At 37.8% G+C, this 21,178-nt stretch overlaps 1 protein-coding gene across 5 annotated transcripts in view; it reads right to left on the minus strand.

The window, feature by feature from the left end:
* CARMIL1 (capping protein regulator and myosin 1 linker 1) overlaps window positions 1–21,178 on the minus strand; it is a 187,118-nt gene that overhangs the window by 57,455 nt on the left and 108,485 nt on the right. For all 5 annotated transcript variants that reach the window (XM_053981804.1, XM_053981796.1, XM_053981779.1 and 2 more), the window contains exons 16-22: window positions 20,766–20,870; window positions 15,519–15,588; window positions 11,140–11,221; window positions 9,722–9,821; window positions 9,580–9,634; window positions 4,171–4,343; window positions 1,814–1,882 (exon numbers count right to left, since the gene is read on the minus strand). In XM_053981804.1, coding sequence (XP_053837779.1) covers window positions 1,814–1,882; window positions 4,171–4,343; window positions 9,580–9,634; window positions 9,722–9,821; window positions 11,140–11,221; window positions 15,519–15,588; window positions 20,766–20,870 — 654 coding nt within the window. The remainder of the gene's footprint in view (window positions 1–1,813; window positions 1,883–4,170; window positions 4,344–9,579; window positions 9,635–9,721; window positions 9,822–11,139; window positions 11,222–15,518; window positions 15,589–20,765; window positions 20,871–21,178) is intronic.

Genomic DNA, 21,178 nt, shown 5'->3' on the forward strand with positions numbered 1-21,178 from the left:
AGCTGAATAGGATGCCCACTGTTCTCAAATGCTCTCCTGAACTGACATCTGTAAGGGACTCTGCAGAAAATCTTCTCAGCACTTCACACCACCTGTCTGGGACACCCCTGGGACAAAATCTGCCAACAGCCATGCTCCTGGAATTCCCTTGCAGAAATAACATTTTCAAACAGCAACAAGCAGACGAAGAAAAGCTGGGAGAAGGGAAAAGAAAAAAACCTTCCAATTACTTCAGCCTGTTTTAAAGTCTGCTACAAATCTCCTCAGCCTCCTGCCCATCCTGCTAAAGGCTACCTTTCTTCTTGTTTTGTGGTTTGGTAGATGACTACTTCTCTTAAGATCACAGAACATGGAACACATATCCTCAAGCATCTTCATTCCATTTTGAGCAATGGTTCTTTTCTACAGAATACTGATGACTTCAGGTACTTGTAGGAAACATATGGTGAAGAATATTCTCAAAATGTCTTCAAGATGGATTGTTTACAGCCTAATTGTTTTCAGCCAGTACTAACAGTCCCTTCTCTTCATGTTTAAACTTTTGTTGCTTGTGGCTTAGATTGTGATGTTATCAAAGTTTTTGTCAATTTAAAAATGTTTAAGGCAACACAAAATGACCTCAGCTTCCAAGTTAAATAAATGAGATGTCACCCGGAAAAAGTACAGCGTCACATTATTAGCTGTGGCATTCTGGGGGTGGTTTTGTTTAGACTACTTGCTTTTGCCTCAGGATTTCCACCCCTTCTCTATTTACTCATCCTAACACTTTGGAACAGAGAAATAAAGCTGATGCTAACCAGAAAACAAGGGTATTTCTTTTTCTACCAGACTTCCCCATGCTGTTGCCCTTTAACAGAGAAATGTCTGCAAGCTGACAAATAACCATTGCAAATTATTATTCACCACTATCAATGGAATGACTGCAAGATTTGCTTAATTATACATCGTTTATCTAATTTCCCACATCAGTGCAACTGAATTAATTTCAAAACCGAGTATATAAACTACAATAGTTTCACAAAACAAGTAACCATATAAGCTCTAACCTCACGACCCCTACAAGGGTTAAGATGCTCCCTTAAGTAATTATACAGTTTTACAAAATACCTTGTCTAGAACCTAGCAACTGTAGGTTACATTCACTTTCTAAAGAGAGCCTTTGCTCCTGTCTGAGGGATTTAATGATGTGAAAAACTTCAACTGCTGCTTAATTTAAATCTGTAATTCTTTTCTCTTCAGAAAAGTAATAATAACATATAAAGAAATATGATGGAGGTAGAGGGAGATGAAAGCAATTTAACATCTATCACTGGTAACGGCTGCATCTGTGAGTAAACTCATGGAAGCAAAATTACTCAGGCCACAGGAATTACAAAGAAAAACTGCAGTTCCTGAGATCATCACTATTAGTTTCAACTTGCTAGGGGAAAGAAAAAATGTCAGACCACAAAGGCCCACTTCAGTAATTTTCTGTTATTATGTACAGCTTCATTCACTAGAATAGAATTTCTGCACACTATCAACACAAGAAAATGAAGCAAAGGGAAAATATTACCAAATTCAGAATTTTAATGCTAAGAGCAGAACTCAAGGACCTTATAGCAGAGTATGGATGAAAGAGCCACAGAGCCTCTTCCCATCCTTTTGAAGGATGTGAAGTCATGAATTTTCCTTTAGATTAAACATCCTGATGCTTTAAATTGAGAGCACTCAACATCTTCAAGATCATATTGACTACGGTGAGAACTGCAGCTGCTCAGATCATTCAGGATCTTTGGCCTCTTCATCAGACATTCAATTACTTGAGACTTACTTTTCCAGTGCCACAGCTATGTCCTGGAAGCCCTGTGCAGTAATGTTATTCTTGTCCCATATTACAGTTCTGAGAGGTGGTGGGAAGAGGAAAGAAAAATAGAAGTTAAACAAGAACCACCAAATAAATCCATAATGAAACTTTGCATATTGAAATAACACACTGCTGAATATTCAAAATTGCAGAAGGCAGCACTTTAAAAACTTGTCTTAGACACTAAATCCTTGCAATTACAGAAATTGTGGACAAATACCCAAAATCCAGTTTCCATTACTTTAAAGGGGACTCTACTGCATTTTCTATCACTAATACAAGTACCTTACTTTTCTAAAACAAAATTAATAGAAAGATTTGGACATAAGTTCCTGGTTTTTTGAGGAATAGCATCAAAACCAAAGGTCAAATGTCTGCTTTGCAAGGCCATACTGAAAAAATCCCAGAAAATTGCAGTAACTGCTCAATCTCTGTTCCACATAGGATACACATATGTATTTTAAAAATTCATGCTGATCAGAGGTCAAAATTTGCAGGCTATTACTTGTTCAGCCCCACACTAGGCTCATCACACTGTTCGTATGATTCCACATGTAACACAAGTAGCTGCCAAAATAAACCATTAGGTTAGGTGCATAAATTGTAGCTCTTTTGAATACACAGTAATGATAAGAGTGATCAAGCCTTCCCCTCCTCCCCCAGTTCAGACCACTCAAGCAGACTGCCTGGCAATTTGCAAACACATGTTCAAAGATCTCATTAGTAGGCAGAAGAGACAGACAAGCAGATAAATCTTGCTTCTGCTAGAGCATCAGTTGTAGCTGTTCTTAAAAAAAAGGCACAAAACCAAACAAAGATTTCTGGTGCTTAAAAGAGAAAAAAAAAAAAAGATAGATGGCATGCTTTCACAAGTATTGACATCCTTCTGTTGTTGCAGAATTATCCCTCTGTTTTTTAGATGAAAGGTAAGAAAGCGAGGAAGAGAGATTCTACACTCACTCTGCAAATATCAGATATGCAAAGGGTCAAATCTTGAATATTTTTGCCACTGGAAAGTGTGTTTATATTTCTACCTGGGTGTCATTTATAACATTTTTGGCAGAGACAGTTACCATTGCATTATTCAGTCCGTAATCACACCACAGACTGTGGTGACATTATGTCACTGTGACATTCAGCATACTGTGAAATGTTTCAGTCTGCCACCCTGAAATGTATCAAGACTTTATTTCTTCAGATATTGTGGTCATTTCAGGTTAATACATTGAATAAACCTAAGCCATCCCTCCAGTGCTTTCTTGACATTTTTAATATTCAGTTGGGGCATAGCAACACAAAGGCCAGAGGATCCCAGCCTCTGAACAAAATAGCCAAGACTGTCTGGGGGAATTTCTTATCCTCCAGGGAACAAATACTTGGAGACCAAGTAAAAAGTGGTCTTTTTACACTGGCAGTACCCTGAGAAAGGTTCATCTGCACAGTCTGACGAGGAGGAGGGAGGATTATCTTTCCTGATGAGGGTGACATATTTAGAGGTCTCCATCCAGATTTACGCTGATTGAAGGTTTTACTGTTTGTGAAACACATGCTGGACAGAAAAAAAGTGATACTCTCAAGCCATCAGTGCCAGACATGCTAAAAAGCAGTGAAGTTGTTGGGCAGATGAAGTTGCAAAGAAAATATGCCAAGGTCCATCAACACAGTAGGAAGGGGAGAAGGGAAGGATGGATGGTCCATGCTGCTCCCCATTCTGAATTCCACATGCTCTCAGTTCTACAAATTGACACTTAAGAAGACAAAGAATAATTTACTTCAGTTTCATACCCAAATATCAGAATTTTCTCTGCTGGGAAAGTCTCCAGTAAGAAAAACATAGCAGGACAGAAGAGAGTAGCTAAGCACTGAAATTGAGTTCCCAGAGACACTGAAGAATCTTGGTACTTGCAGATCTTCAAAACCTGCATGGACAAGTCCCTGAGCAACCTCACATAGCTTTAAGTTGGCCCAGCTTTGAGAAGAGCAGTGGACTTAATAGAGAGCTCCATAACAATGTAATTTTTTTCTGTCATTCTAGAAATTTGGAAAGTCTTTTGATTCCAACAAGAGGCCTTTCTGTTCAAATGTAGAAAATTTTCCTCAGTTTCAGTTAAGGAAAAGTTTTTGAAGGGACAACTTGATCCTCTTGTTTTTCTGTTGTTATTTTCCTTTCTCTTAAGAAAAAGAAGGATGAGAATCGTTCCAAATAAAGACACTCCTAAGTTGCTGTATGTAGAAAGGTTCTGAAGAGAAATAGATTGAGAATAAGCCAACAACTTCAGTATTATTAAGCCATTCTACTGTTTACTGCAAATACTTTCCCTTACCTGAGTTTAGTGTTTATCTGTAGGGCTTTTGCCAACATTTTTGCTCCCATATCTCCCATGGCATTTCCACTAATATCCACTTTTGTGAGAGAAGTATTGCTGCCCAAGGCATTAATAATGATGGTGACCTCAGTCTTCAGCTTGGAATCTGCGAGGGACAGTGACTGTAGAGGCTGTGGATCATAGAAAAGGCACTGATAACAGAAGCTGATAATGCACTCATTCCTCAAACATCAACTAAGTTACAAGTTTCTCAACTTCTTGGGGACAGCAGTAAACATCAAAGAGTTTTTTCTGTGTAGGCTGCAGATCCTACAACACATTGGGAGTCAATAACTTACAGCACAAGTATCAAACACATGCACAGAAGCAGATTAAGTTGTAACACCCTGTGAAAAAATTATTTTCAAGTGGCAGTGCCTCCAACTCCCTGAGTTCTACTAAGTACAGAATACAATGTAAACCTCAAAAAAGGCAAGATAACAATAACCAGCTTCACAAGACAACTTCTAGCGTCCAGTGGGTTTCGCTTAACCAGCATTTGCATTTTCAGTGAGAAATAAAAAGTATCTACCACTTCCCTTCTCTCCCTCGGGCTGAGAGATTTGCCCAAGGGCAAATTAGAGTCCAAGGCATTGTTAAAACATAAACAGTTTCCTTAAAGTGCTTTATTATTGTTACTTCAACTTTAGGAGAGATTTTGCATATCTGTTCTTTCAACAAAGGACATGGACTTTTGGAGAAAAGATAAAACTGCAGCAGGTCTGAAATTCAAAGCAGTATTGAGTATCTATTACAATTATTAAATCAATAAATATTATTAACAATGGTGTTTTGACATCCATAACTACAATATCTTTCAGTAACTTTATTTTTTATGAAGCATATTAAGCTGAAACTACCTTATTTGACTCCAGCAAGTCATACTCCAAGCCTCAAAAAACACCTTTTCTAAAAATGCCCATATTTCCTCCACTCTCAGTGCCCCCAGTACTCAACAGCAGGATCTCAAGAACCACAGTCAATCTATCCCCATCTTGCATAAATATTACAACTCCTAAAAGTGCAATTTGTCTTTGGTGATGAATGAGGACTCCACAAAACATTTCCCTTGCTCAAGTGTGAGTCCATAGAGAGGAGTGTACTGTCATTATACATCTGCTTAGGCACATATTGAAGGATGAAAGTTTGGAGCCTAAAATCCTCAAATAGCCAGTATAGGAAAATCAGTATCTCATAACAATGAGCCAAAGCACTTATGTTAGATCCTGAAGTTTAGATTAATGAAAATAAACCAACCAAGCTGTGTACACCTTCCAGGGTCCAAGGTGCTTGCATCAGACCTGCTACACAATGGGATCTGACTCTCCAGACACCACTGGATTACAGTGATAACCAAAAATCTTGCAACAATGCAAGAAATGCACTTACTAATGAGGAAAAGCACAAAAATTTGGAGGCACAACAGGTTGATAGTTATAAAGTCTAATAATAACATAAGCCACATGCTGGTTTTATTTTAAATGGAAGTTATCAAATTATTATGCTAATGCCCTTAATCTGTCTGTTTTTGAATTTTATTGCACAACATGAAGAAGAATGTAAAGAATTATTAAGAATTGAAAAGCAATATTAACATAAAAATGTTAACATCACATTTAGAATGGCACTCAAGAGCTCTTGACAGAAGTCTGAGAAGCCCTTTTGCTGACAGATTCACAGTAAAGCAGCACCATGCAGCACTAGGAGAAATCAGCAATAAACTTGTGAATGTGAGATTGTTTCTGTTTTTCATGTGTCACTTTAGAAATGGGCATTGGAGTAACTGAGCTGCATGTGATCCCTCCCACATAATTTTTCTAAATCTCAAATATCCTCCCAGGAAACTTCTTGCATTCCAACACTCTGACAAAACACTTAATGACTGAAAATGCTTCTGTACTGTGTTATGTAAGGATTGTCAGCTATGCATCATCTAAATATTCATTAAATTATCTGATCATTACATCACAAATATGGGCAATACTCTACAAACACTTACTTCTTTTATCAACTTAATAGTTTTAGCTAGATATTGAAAAAACAGAAGTCTAAGGAGCACTTTCAGATTCCCTGCTTCAGAAAACAGCTAATTTGCCAATACAGAGAAGATGCCTTACCACAATCTTTTTAAGGAAGAGGAATTCTTGAAGTACAAATATACAATTAGAAATTGCATTATTTTATTCATTGATTCAGTCAAACTTCTGCTGGAAAAAAACCCTAAGAATTAAATCAAGTTAAATTTGTTTTTCCTAAGAACAAAAATGCTGTAAAAACCCTCAAAAAGCCAATTCTGCACCGAACACTGAACTAACAACTAAAAATATTCATCACTAGAAATTCACTGTACCTATGCAGGAGTGATTACCACTCTGAGTAACAACACTGCATACCTGCAGTGTAACATCCATTTTTGCAACAAGAAAAGGAATGGCACAGTAATAATGCATTATAATGGTCTGCACAGTATAGCACCTATTTATATAGAAAAGACATGGAAAGAACAAAAAAGAAAAAAAAAAAGAAACTAAATATTACATTCTTGTTTATATAAAACACCTGTGAAGTTTTGCTATGTAGGTTACTACTACTGCTTTTAAAGGATGCAGAATTACATTTGGATATCACTCTATTTTAACAGTCATAGAACCAAGCCATTGATTGTTTAAATCATTTTACTCATGGCTCACATTAACACAGCAACAGAGCTATTTAAAATGTGCATAAATACATGAAGAAGCATTTAGAGATGATTATTTTAGATTAAAGCCACTTGCTTCAGCTTTCCATGCAGACAATAAACCATGCAGTGTGCTCTAGGCAACATCACACCCTGGTCTCTACAACTGCATCTTAAATTTTTAATCTTCTGTGGCAGCAAATGCATACTATTGCTAGAACGAGGACCACCCCATTTAAGATTCAAAACCAAACTGAAAGAGCTAGAGACCTAAAATAATTTTCTAGCATCGAGATACAGTGAGGACAATCCTAGGCAGCTTTCTGCAATACATTTTTCCCACAGTGCTACAGTATCTGTTCTCAACTCTTTTGCTGCTAGGAGATGGTTCACTCTGGTTTTAGCACTTGATGAGACAGAAAATAACAAGATTCCTTCACTGAAGAGGGTTAACAAGAGAAAAGAACATGGGGAAAGAAGAGGCAAGGTAACACCAAAAGGATCATATGCTATATCCCAAATGTTAATGCGTGACATGAAGGAGAGACGTTTATTTTAAGTATCTAAATAAAACCACTTTTTGGTGAGTTATTTCATTATAACACTCTTTGAAAACAGGATGAGAATACATTGTATAGGTTAGGTCAGGAAAACGTGGTGGGTAAGAATTACAGGAGCACATCTGACCAGTGCATACTGTAAAAGGCAGAAAGCAGAACAACAAATGATGTTGAGAAAAGAAAAGGAATGCAAGAAAATGGAAACTAATGATGCAAAGTAGAGAGAGCTGCAAGAATGATACACAAAATTTAGCAGCTACTTTTTTCTATTACCTGGAAGCTTCAAATATAGAGCCAGGGAAGATAAACAGAAGGTTGTAAAACTTTAAATAGAAATAATACAGTGAAAGTTGAAATTTTTGTTCTTAAGAAATTATATCATGAAAAGGAGAGTCATAAAATAGGGGGAAAACCCCAACAGCATAATTGAGAAGATGATTTAGGTACTGAAAGGACACAGAGTGCATTGAGGAGGTGTTTTAGGGTATGGTCTAAGTGGGAAGAAATGTTCACCTACAACAGAGCAAAGAAATAATGGAAATAGAAAACGTACTAAATTACATTTGCTTGTGATTCAGTTCTTCAGGATGGCTGTGAAAGGATAAGCATGGGAAACAGGGCAGGACAGAGACAAATGGCCTCACAGAGGCAGCAGGTGGTATCTGATTAAATGAAACCCCTGAGTACAGGATCAAAAGGAAAAGGAAAGAAGGGGAAGGCAGTCCTGCAGCATTCCCTTTAGAGCAGAGTAGAAGAAAGTGGTCACACAGCACAAAACAAAAAGGCCAGCTTGGTACAAGAAGTAACAGAGTTCCACCAATGCATTACTTAGCACAACCCTACATCTAACTTGTGCAAACAAGTACTTTTATTAAGGTGCTTTCATTAGAGGTGTTACCTCAATTAGAATCAGTTTTGGTATTTGTATGCAGAACTTTACCACATCACACTGACATTCCATGCTTTAAAGAATAAAATGTGGAGGAAGGCACAGAATCAAGAAACATCAGTACCACTAAACCCATTTAAGAGGACAGAAAGAGCATAGAGGACTAGTTTAATAAATTACTTCTTTCAACTAAGAAAAAGGGAACATGCAATCTGAGTCTAATGACCTTGCAAGGAAAGAGACATTGGAAATCCTGGTTAAAACTGCCAGGATACAGACACAGGTGGGAGGAGAAGACAGCCAAGCAGTTAATATAGAGAGCATGAACTTGGAGGTGAGACAATAAAGACAACAGGAAGTAGCAGGTGTTCAGACAACCTGAGTCTACAGTAGGCTGTCTCTGGAGAATGAGGAAAGCTTGCTTGGTACTTGCACAGGAAATTAAGGAGAAAGAAAGGACTAAGAGTAGATAAATAAAGACTGACAAGCATGAGAGTAACGGAGCATCTTAAGACCCCCCTTCTAACCAAAACTAGGAAGCCAAGAACAGGCAAGAACACAAATCCAACCACAGAAGTCTTTCAGAATAACAAAAGAGTGTAGAAATTAAGGATGTGGGCAAGCATCCCAGCAGAGTATCCTGAAAAATTTTATGAAATTGCTCCCATGACTTAGAAAGGTAAAAAACAGCACAGTGAATGGTTTATTTGCATCTTTTGAAGAAGGAAGGAGTTCTGAGAGATCACTGCAGTGACCTTGCATTTTGCCAAGAAAAAAAAAAAGTTAATACCCAAGAACAGCTATCAGGAAATAATGCATTCCATAAATTAAAAAAAAAAACATTTTTATTGAGAACATTACCATTGTAATCTCTTATCAGGACACAAATGTTCTGAAAATTTGTGCCTAAAGAGCTGTATAATTTAGACATAAATAACTAGGTTACACACATCCAACTATTTAAAATGAATATTTTTCAACAACCACAGATCCTAAGACTGTTCTCAGAAAATGTTCACCTACATGCCAGAAGTTAATCCAAATTACAATCTAAAAAAAAAAAAAAACCCCAAAAAAACCCAAAAAAACCCAAACAAAACAAATTCAAAATGTTGGATGTATCTGTGCAGGGTTGTGATCAAATCTTATGCAACAAATTAACACAGTGAAGAAAATTATCAGAAATAGACTGTGAGGATACAAATACACATGATGATAGTAGGCAGAAAGATACTCACTGAATCTTCGTCTTGAATCATCTGAACTAAATTATCAAGTACTGGAGTAAGATTTCTGAGGGAAGAAAAGTTAGGAAGATGATGAAATCAGCAGTTTCTCCTCATCCATTCTCTTGTTATTTAGAAGAAAGAAAATCCTTACTTGGATTTCATGTTGTTAAAGTTTTTGCCTAACGCCAAGTGTCTTATCGATCGGTTTTTACTAAGCCAGACTACAAGGGTTGAGAGGTCAGATTCTAGGCCTGTAAAGAATCAGATTAGGTTAGGAATTAAAACACAGTTTCACAAAACACCCAGACCAGGTCCAATTACTGATGCTCTATTCAAGTAATTATATCAGTGTACTAATTTCAAAAATGTGTGGAAAAATTTCCATTCTTCTGTCTTTAAATCTTTCTCTCATTAGTGCCTCTGCTTTTCTATGAGAATAAATGCTTTCTCTAAAATAAACCCTTTAAATCTCCATGCTAATCAGCTATTAAAGGCACCTCTCAGAAACACAGAAGAGAATTCAGTCCCTTATCCACAGTCCAACCACCCAAGGGTAGTTCCTCGCACTGTCAGGCAGAGTTTGAACTTCCTTGGAGAATTCTGAAATAATGCTAATCACTATCTTAGTAGAGCTGTGTACCAACAATATTTCAAAGCCTTCAAAAGCCTGCAAAAAAAGCTAACATGACACACTACAGATAAAATGACCTGAAAAACAAGGAAAATTTTATTCTACTCCTGAGTAAAAGAAAATTAACTTTACTATTCCCAAGCTAGTTATGTATTTGAGGAGTCCACTAGCTGGACTACAATGATTTCAAATTCAGATTCACAGCATAATTTAGATTTCAAATATCTGTCTTTATTTAGAAAAACAAATCTTTTTGCCTAACTGGGCTGGATCAGTAGCTCTCACAGCTTTCCACTTGTCCATCCCACTCTTCTTGGGCATTCCACTGTACTGGGAATCTCTTTCTGAAATACTTTTGCACTTGGCTGATAGAGGGGGAAACACAGCAGGTGAATTCTTCCAGTTCATACATCTATACCTTGAATCTGCAAGATGAGAAGCGAGCTCATATTCCCAGGAATACCTGTGCTAGGAAGCACAGAGACTCCAAAGCAGAAATATTTCAAAGACTTATTCAAAGACTTTTCCTAAGACTCAAGCAGGCCTTTTCTGACCTGAAGCTCTTGACTCTTATCTCCAGATTTTCCCCCCCAGCTTCATTCAGTATCAGACCTTTCCCTTAGTTCTTTCACTACACTTCCAATTTTCATTCAGCTTCGCATCCTCTTGTACTTAAACCTAATTTACTCTGGATCTAATATGAGCTCGGTGCCATTATTTTATACTGGTGTGTTACACTGATCTCAAACAAAAAACTTATGAGGGTGCAGTTAAGTATTTCAACGTTTCTTAGTAAGAGGTCTTGGTCTGAGACATTTCCATAACCAACATGGCCAATAATTACAAAGCAAGAGCAACCATCTTTGGTTACACTGAGAGCTGAAACAAAAAGCATTTCTTGACTTGCACAAGCCTCCGTTCCTCTTCTGTGCACTTACCATTGTCTGAAATATCTAGGCTGGTGATATTGTGTATTTCTGCTATGCATCCTTCCAAGACTTGTGCACCTCCAGATCTTAACTAGAGACAAAACATCATCCATTTTTGCAAACTAGTTATGGTTTCAAGATCACACAGAAGACAGTGGTAGGAGCTTTGTGAATACAGAAGGCACTAGCAGCGGCAAAAACAACAGCAACAGAAGAAGTTATAGACATCAAAATGACAGCCTATGCACACATTCCTACTGTTCTCATCCTTACTCTCAGTATTTGCATACAAATGAGAAAAGGGACTCTCTTTCCTTTCTCTTAAACTACCTCTCAGCCTTTAAATGGGGAAAATACTTAAATGGTTAAACACAGCAAATGCTTTAGCACTTTTGCTGGGCAGTGCCTGAAGGACTGGGGTGAGCATTCTCTACATGAACGGCCCAGGACATTTCCAGTGTCTGGTGATAAAAAAAAAAAAAAAAAAAAAACTTAGACCAGCCTATCAGCTTGCAACACTGGCACCCTTGAACTCCACTACAGTCAGGCCTTACAGTGAGCATCTTCTTCCAGATCTTAGCACAATGCTAAGGTGCCCAAAAGATAAGTGGGGGGCATACAAAAAAAACCCTCAATTAAATTATGCCTCCCTGTTGCTGAAAAGAAAATTCAAATAATCCAATTGTAAAACAGCCATAAAAGACAATAAACGAGAGAAAACAGTAATATAGTCATTCTTAAGAAATAACAATAAAAGAAAAAAAAATTGCAACAATAACAAAAATGCCTGGCTGCAAAGTATCAATTATGATATTATTAATCTGAAATATTACATGACTATAAAAGAAATGTCAGGATTTAATGAAAAAACAATGAAATGTTCTAGGAGAAAACATCAACATTAAGAATTAAAGAAATGAAATCTTACACACTTATTTACTAATGCTACTGAATTAACACAACCTTTTTTTTCCAAAGGAGCAAAAGCATTTTCCTTTTTTTTTTTTGCAGCTATGCACATTTATACAAGGTGCATTTCTCTTTATAAACATCTCCCAGTAAAAGATTTTAGCTAAAGTGGGAAAAGATTATATGGAAATTTTATTTTTCCATTTTCTATCTTCACGTTATTTGCTTCAAAAAGAATGGAAAGCTTTTTCAAACCTCTTCAAGGCTTTTTCACCTCCTGTGCATAAAAACTGTGTAATATTTTACTTAGTTCACTTACTTGGATAAATATCCTGAATCTACCTGCTGATATTTCTGTGGACCATCAACTTTTATCCATGCTATAATTAAAGAGCCACAAATGCCTTCTAGAAGCATTTTTCAATAAAGACTTGATTTGGCACTTTTTGGAAAGTTTGAGCTATATGATGGGTTAACAAGCAGCTGAATAACTTGACCTGAATATTTGGAGAATAGTGGTAAAAGACAACACCTAAATCATAAATCACATGAGATTTTTGTGTGATAAATGTGTGAGAAGTACAGAACATAAGGCACCTTTCCTCCTCTCCATAAATCAAAGCCTGCCTATCCTTCACCTCATCCTCTCAATAAGCAGTCATATTACAGGCTGCATTGGGGCCAGAAGTGCTGCAAATTTAACTCAACTTTATTTTAGTAAGACCATTTATAGCATTTGCTGTATGAAAGCCAAAATCATTCAGTTTTGCTTTGTGCTGCTTTCTCAGTGTGGCTCACCACAAGACAACCATTTCACACAGAGTGTCACATCTACTACTGCAGAATCTATGGAAGTGGCAGATCATACATGGAACTGGATTGGTTGTTGGTAGGGTAAAGTTCTATGCACTAAAATTATACTCACAATAGAATCCAAATGCTCATTGCTATATATACTTTGAGGGCTGAAGTGGACAATTTTTCAGGAGTAGCTTTCAATCTTGTACCAGATAACTCTACATTCAAAATTTTAAATATATAAACATTTCATGAGCACAAATGGTGATATCTAGCTGATCTGAAAGTGATGGCAAAAACTCCACTTTTAGGATCACAATTTGCTGCAACTGTGTTAAAATATTATGCACATAAATATATATATATATATATATAAGCACAGATGAATTGAAGTGCTGCTTGTCAATGTGGTCATTGATACTGACAAAAACACCCTCTGCAACACCTTCTATATGACATACTTCTGAGACTACAAAAAAAAAAAAGCTCTTATCAGAAAATGAAGAATAATCCTTCTACAATTAAAAATGCCAAGTGTGTTCAAAGCTATGAGGTACTAACATGGGAAGGGCAAACAAAGCTGCTTACTGATTTAACAATTAAGGTAAAGCATGGAGGGTACTTACACAGTGACCAAGCTAAGGGAAGCAGAAGGGAAAAGAGTGAAATACATCAGTGCTGAGCAGGTAGAAATAAAAATGTAATTTTCATAGTAAAAAATAATTAAAAAAAAAAACCAACCAAACAAGCAATAGGAAATGATTAAGCTTGGAGATAATCTACCAGAAAATTATGGGAGCAAATGAAAAATGGTGGGAGAGGGAAGGAACACAGATTTATCCTTCCAAACTTGAGTACAGCTTGCCTGATGCAGGAAAGAAGAGGGCAAAGCTGAAGCATCAGCTTTATAGCCCCCTAGCAGCGTGTACTTGCAGGAACTGGGAGTAGTGGTGACTGGCTCCAAGCATCCCACCACTCTCTTTCCTGGTGTAGGTTACCCTGCCCAGATCCCAGAGGGTCAGGGAGAGATGGAGCAGGATCCAGAGGTGATGGGCTCATTGAGAGCACTCCCAGCTGCTGCCACATCAACTTCCCTGCTGGTGGAAGCAGAACTTCTTTCCAAAGCACATGAGAATGGATAAAGCTCGGTGATGGGGAAAAAAAAATGTTAAGGGAAGGATCTAAGGAAGTGCTGTCAGTTTGGAGGGACCAGCTACAGGGATGCAACACTGAGTTGGGCAGGATTCCTTCCTTTCTGTCACAAGAGTCAGCCATGACCACAAGTGCTTTGGTGTCCAATAAATCTCATTGCTCCTTGAAGGGCTCTTTCACATCCCATGCTGGGTGTTATTTCATTAAAGGGTAATATTTTCTCTCCTGTCAGCCCTTGTTGATTTACATGCTAATTTATACTCTTATTTTTTATATTTGTGTTTTATTGATTTATTCATTTAAGGCTATGATCATAGGACTTAATTTTTATTATGTTAATTACTCCTCCCTTTTCCTTCCTTCCTCTGAAAGATAAATTATCATCCGTGTGACCCCTCTACTCAGAAGTCAGAAGCATATATACTGGACTTGAAAGCTTTTCTATTTGGAATTTACATCTAGTTCTCTTCAAAGTAATAATATTTTACAAAAAGTCTAAAATATCAGAAACTATTATATGCATTCACAATTATTTGGTTTTTTCTTCATAAGGAAGTCTGTGCACATTTCAAAAGCAATTGACCACAAACCTAAAGGCAAGGATTACTGCACTCCAACATGGTTATCAATATTGCATATTTTCTACCTAAAGGGAAACCACTGTATTTGCAGGCACTTCTAGAACAGTTAATACTCAGAGGGCCTTGGAAGTATCTAACAAATTGGAAGCTTTCTTTGCAGCTTAAAAAACGAGGAAGTCAGAGAAGGCCTGAGCCTAAACTGGTTCATGTTGGTTTTGGCAAGAGTCCACCACAGTTCTCTACAAAATGACTTTGCTTCAAGTGGCTTCTCAGGGTTGTGTCTGATCTTTTCAAATTCTGCTTTAACTGTGAAGGAATCATCCTGCAAGAATATGGGCAATCCTGGGAAACAGTGTGCACAGCAAAGCACAGGGAAGCAAGAGGAAACAAGATCAGTTGCCACAATTGTTCTTACTTATTCTAGAGGCCACTCTTACAGTGCTTCTTATGTTAATAACTTTTACCAAAGTACCTTATTGACTTGAATTGATAAACTGAACAGGAAAATAGAATTTCTCCCAAGGTTAAAAAGCAAACCTGCAGAAGAGGAAGCATGCCTTCGGTTCTGAAGGAAGACAATCTAACAGAAAACATGCCTTCAGGGCATGCAGCTTCCTTAGAGCCATTCAGATTTGGGCACCTTGGAAAATCCTGCTGCTAATCACAGCTCCAGAGAGCAGAAGCTGCTAAGCATCCAACAGGCTGGCTCAGTGTGTACTACAGCTGCACTGCAAGGAGGATTTTGCTAGTCAGGTGCTTTGAACCTCTGTGCTCATTATTTAGGATGCTGTAACACACATCCTAACTTCTACCATCACTGCTTCTATGAGTTCTACCTTTCTTACAACTTTTGACTAGGAGAAAGAATATCTTGCCCAGTGGATTTCACAGGAATTCTAAAAGCTTGTCATTGCACATTTTGAACACATCCTGATAAATATTCCTTACCTCACAGCTACTGAGGTCTAAAGACACCTCCTTCAGATTGTGATTGCAAGCCAGGCCTAATAAAAGCGCTCTGAAAAAGATAAATTTTAGAACCGTTTTAAAAAAAATAAAGAGCAGCTTTACATCATCATCTAAGTGATCACAGGTTAATACATCTATAATGCAAAGATTCATTTCAAAATGACACCAGCTGAGCAGTTATTTCTTAAATGACAATGGCACATAAGCCTGCAACATTCAGAACACTCCAGGAGCTTCAAAAACTGCAGGGATGTAAGGCTAATGAAGAAACTCTAAAGTTAATGCACCATCAACATTTAACAGCATTCATCAGAGATAAATTTTCTTCAACATTTTCTTTCAAAGAGCACCAAATGGTCAAAACTGGAGTGCTCTGTCATACAACCATACAAACTCTCTGATTTTCCAAAAATGTAGGAAAACATTAGGTTTTTAAAATAATGGAAGATGCCATGCAGGCATTTCAGTGAGGCGCAATGCCTGTAACACTCAAAGGCTGGAGCATGTTCCAGTACCACAAAATTCTCCATGTCCACAAACCAACAAATATTTACAGATTTCAAAATGACATCCCTATGCAATGGTATCCTTTGCCTTTAGACAGACTGGCAGACACATGAAGTAATGACTAATTATGGTTTTCATAAATCCACTTTTAAAAGTTCGTTTCCACATCTAAAAGTTAGTGTTAATATCACACTTATATTAATACTGTCAAATCAGAAAGCACAACAGTATGTGTAATAGAGAGGGAACAAACAAAATCTGTGTATACCTTCTAATATCTTCAGAATAGATGCAGCTTTGAATTAATAATTCAACAGAGAAACAGAAGGACTTCCTTCTCCACCTTCATTTCAGCCAAAAGCAGCTAACCAAGTGACTGATGCATGCAGATAAAAACCAACCCCTTCTGATGAGCCATTTGTCTACACACTTGCTATGCAAGTAATGTGTCAAAGCAACATTTGAAATGTGTATGCCTTGGGCAGATTTTCATTTAAACCTATTTATATCTTCTGTCCTGCAGGTATAATCAGACCTTCCCTATTAACAAAGGCAAATGTCTTGTGCTTATTTACTTAAGCTATTAATATATAAGGGTAGCAAGGTGGGGAGGAAATAAAAGTTCTGCAACAGTTCTCACAATTTTTTAGATGATCTTGTCTATCGTTCTTACCCAGACATGTTTTTTATTCTGTCAGTCTGGCTGATGGTAAGTTTGCAAAGAGCTTCCTAAACATTTCCAGGAAATAAAAAAATACAGTGCAAGCATAAAAGAAGCACAGATTAAAAAAAGACATACAGTGCTGCTTCAGTTGTACACTTTTCACAGGAAGGAAAAAAAAGGTTTTCCCTAACCTCTTCCTTATAAATTCACCCTAAGAAAATCCCCTTACTTCTCAATTCTTTGTCATGAAAAAATCAACAGCCTTCAAAGGGCCTGAAGCCAGACATCTTATACTTACACTTGGCCACTATGTTTAAATCACACACATGGCAACACATGGAGAGGTCTTATCAACTGTGTATGATGCAGAATGCAAGAACTGGCCTTGTAATTAGCATTTCCATGAGAAGCATATCAGTGACTTGTCTTGTTACAGCACTGACAGACCAAAATACAATTTTTGGCAATGTCTGTAAAATTCAACACAAATGCCAACTTATACTTCAACAAGGGCAAGAGTACAAACTGCCTCCGTTAAAAAATGGTGGAAAAAAGAGTGAGCTGCAGATGGAGTATTAACTATATTACCTATGTACAAGATATACCCTCTCTCCACCATGGCATCCTCATAGTACAGCTTTATCAGCAAACTTATTCCCTGAAAGGCTTGATTTCCACTCTCCAAGCAAGTTCATGTCCCTCACAGACTACACTGATTAATCTTTAAACTCACTGAGTTAGCACATGCAATTAAACGTACCACAACTGTAGAGCTAAAGGATGCCTATAAAGAAATCAAATAACAATTAATTAGGGGAATTTGGAACTCAGGATGTTAGGTATCTGCATTTTATCTATCTCTTTTTTCTCTAGGCAGGATTGATCTTGAATCACACATTCAACTTGGTGACTTCTGGTTCATGGACACAAACCAGGAACTTCTCCTTTGCTACTGGACAGCTCCAATTCCAAAGTTGGTTTTTTTTTTACATATGCTGGTGAATGATGCCAGGAAAGTACTGTTATGATACCATAGTTTTAATTTATTTTCTTCCTGGTGCCATCTCTCATGTACTCTTGCAATCTTGGCAATGACAAATAAGTCTGCCTGAAAAAAAAAGTGTATCTATCTTCTTGTGTTTAACCAACACTGTGATCTTGATGGTTCTGGAGAAGTTTTGTAATTCTTGCACTTAATAACAAAAGGCTAAGCATCTGTCCCACAATACACATCCTCAGTCCTTTTAACACCAGATTAACTTCCACAGGACATTTTTGAAGTCGATTAGTCAAGCCACGTAGGATTTGAGAGGTAATGCAAGGTGTCCTGCAGATGAAAGTCCTCTGTAGTGTTGTGACACACTCAGCTCAAACTGAATGAAAAATTTAGGTCAGAGAAAAAGCACATCACAGAAATTACCAAAAAGTACTAACAGCTTTTGTCATACCTCCCAGGCAGAGGTGAACGCTGTCACCAGAACAAAAGCAGTCCAGGCCAAAATACCAGACAGCTGAGAGTGGCATGGAGGCTCTGAGACCATTCAAGTCCAGCTGGACTTTGCCTCTCCCTGGAGCTTTCTGTCTAGTGAAAGAGCTTTCTGCTCTCAGCTCATCCTATGCTCCCCATCATTGCCTCTTTACTTCCACCAACACCAGTCAGGCAAGTAACTCCCTCCAACCCAATTCAGTCAAATTGAGCCAGATTATCTTAAATATTACCAGAAGCAGTTTTTTGCTAATGCCTATTTTGACTGAAAAGGACTAGGAAGATACCATTTGCTGCCCAGCTGGCAGGCAAAGGGTCACAAGTTTTTGGGACAAATTAATATATGAACATCTTTCATGAGCACAGGCAATTGTACAGCACTCACCTGCTCAAATTCCTCATACCATATGAGATACTAAACATGACAAGAAGAGAACCTTAATGAACCTTAATGTTTGGTGCTTCTCACCTTTCCTAATCTCTGGGGATATATTCAAATGTTCCACAGTATTCTCTTTTTCCTGTCAAACCAATACTATCTTCTGTAATAGTCACATCCATCCTTGTTTTTTTTCCCCTGCTGCCATCCACCATAGGATCAATAGCTCTAAATTAATCAGAGTCAACTGTGTTTCAAAAAAATCGCCTTCTGTTTGAAAACACATCTGTACCACACCTTCCTAATACTGGCAAAGTCTGAGCAAGCACAACAACAACCAAGAGTATCACACAGAACAAAGTGAAAGGTCAGAGCTAAAATGGCTCCTGCAGTTGAATATGGATTTCAGTCCAGTGCATCTGACTTAACCAACAGGCTCTTCTCGGAGATGCCAAGCAACAAGACAAGAGGCCACAGGCAAAAACTGATGCACAGGAAGTTCCACCTGAACATGAGGAAGAACTTCTTACTGTGCAGGTGACCATGCACAGGAACAGGTTTCCCTGAAATGTTGTGGAGTCTTCCCCACGGGAGATACTCAAGAACTATCTGGATGCAATCCTGTGCCAAGTGCTGCAGGATAACCCTGCCTGAGCAGGGAGGTTGGACCAAATGACCCACTGTGGTCCCTCCCAACCTGACCCATTCTGTGATTCTGTGATATTGTACTGCCTTCTTTAATACTGACCTGCATTAAGGGAAAAAACTTCAAAGCTGCATACTCTACTCTTTCTGCTGTTGCACTTGTCACTCTTCCCTCCCTTAGCTTCCTCCAGAGTGTATCAAAACATTTCCATCCATCCCATTCTCACTAACTACTTGTTGCCCTGATTTTTAAAAGTGTTAAGTTTTGTTTTATATTTCCTTTGAAAGTCTTAAATTTCTCATAAAACTTCTTCAGCCTTCTGATCTGTTTACATATTTCTACTGGAGTTCTCATGCACTGTTCATGTAAATAATAATTGTTTTGCATTCTTCTTTGTGGGAGAAGAGAATTGATGGACTGTTGGTTTGACCAGTGTGGCTGGAGAGGTGGTAATTCCATCCTCCAATCCATGGTCACCTCTGGAATTCTATAAATATCAGATGCTCGAATAAAATGCTCTCTTCTTTGGCTTTTGAATTTACCAAGTGTTTGTGTGCTTACTTCGTGTCCAGTAGTGACAACTACTCTTTACATCCCACATCTCCAATTTTGCCATCAACTCCTGTCCATTAGATACTCCCCATTCCCCTTCCCCTCAGAAGGCAGGCTCCCAACAATACAAGGATACCTCCATGCACTTACATCCATATTAAGATTGCAAAATAGGTAGTGAACGTGTGTCTAGGTGTCTGCTACAGATAAGGTTATGTGTATTTTAACACATATTAGTTAGGAAGATGACACTTTGAAAAGAGCCCTTTCTTTAATTAAGCCAAACACCAGTATTCTGCCAGAATTACAGAATGGCCTATCTAGACTAGAAATATCTCTCTAGGCCTGTCTTGACTTTAAAACACACTTTTAAATTTCATGTCTGAAAATTTCAACACAGTTCAAATCCAGACACATCACAAGAAGGGTGACAGTGCTTCACAATTTCCCTCAGCCTGCAGAACCTGTTAGTCACAGGCTGGGTGACATGCAAGAAGACTCATTTCACTCAGCATTCCTGGAAACGGCTGCCATCGTCTCCTCCCCTGGAAGGAGAACATAGCTCTGTGCAATAGGTTTCTCCTCCCAAACACTGCAACAGGCTCTGTTTCATTATGGCTGTTGCAATAATGCAGTCTCAAAGGAATGGTGCTCACACAAGCCTATAATCCCATTTCACTGTGGAGCAGTTTTGTTCGTAAGCCACAAAGAAAGAAATATATCCCAGAAAATGCTGACAGAAGCTAAACAACTGTGACATTCCCAGAGCAAAAAATATGATTAATAGCCTCAACTGTGAGATGGAAAGAACATTTTATGAATGTGTGACCATCACAAAACTCATTCTTCTAATATCAATAATGTACAATAGGGAAAAAAAAAAAAAAGAAGAAAGCAGAATTCTTTCCCCTTCCTTTTTAATATGAGGTACTCATATAACAACAATGCAAACTAGGTTTTAGGCACAGGAGAAAATGAAATTAAATTCTTACTTTAGAGGCTCAGGAGGGAGTTTAGTTCCTGAAAGGTTAATCTGCATCAAAGCAAGTGAACTGCTGAAAAACTGTTTGAAGGAGGGAGGGACTTCTTTTCCTTTTCTGTAAGTAAACAAATTTATTAAGAAGTAGCATTTAGACACTCCTCATTCCAATAAATACCGAATGCAAGCCATCAGAAATGTAATGATCTTTTAGGGTTTAATTGCTCTACCTTCAGCAGTTCTGTAATCAGTGGCTCTCAATTAGCTTAGAATTATAATGTCATCAAAATGTTGATTCAACAAACAATCCTCACAACTGCACTGCTGCACAGAAGACATTACTATCTACCTCCTGTTTGGTGAACTACAAAGAATGATCATTTAGATCTGGTTAATAGGGAACATACTTACATCTCACAAGCAGAA

This window comes from Vidua macroura, chromosome 1 (genome assembly GCF_024509145.1).
Source record: "Vidua macroura isolate BioBank_ID:100142 chromosome 1, ASM2450914v1, whole genome shotgun sequence".
NCBI classification, from domain to species: domain Eukaryota; kingdom Metazoa; phylum Chordata; class Aves; order Passeriformes; family Viduidae; genus Vidua; species Vidua macroura.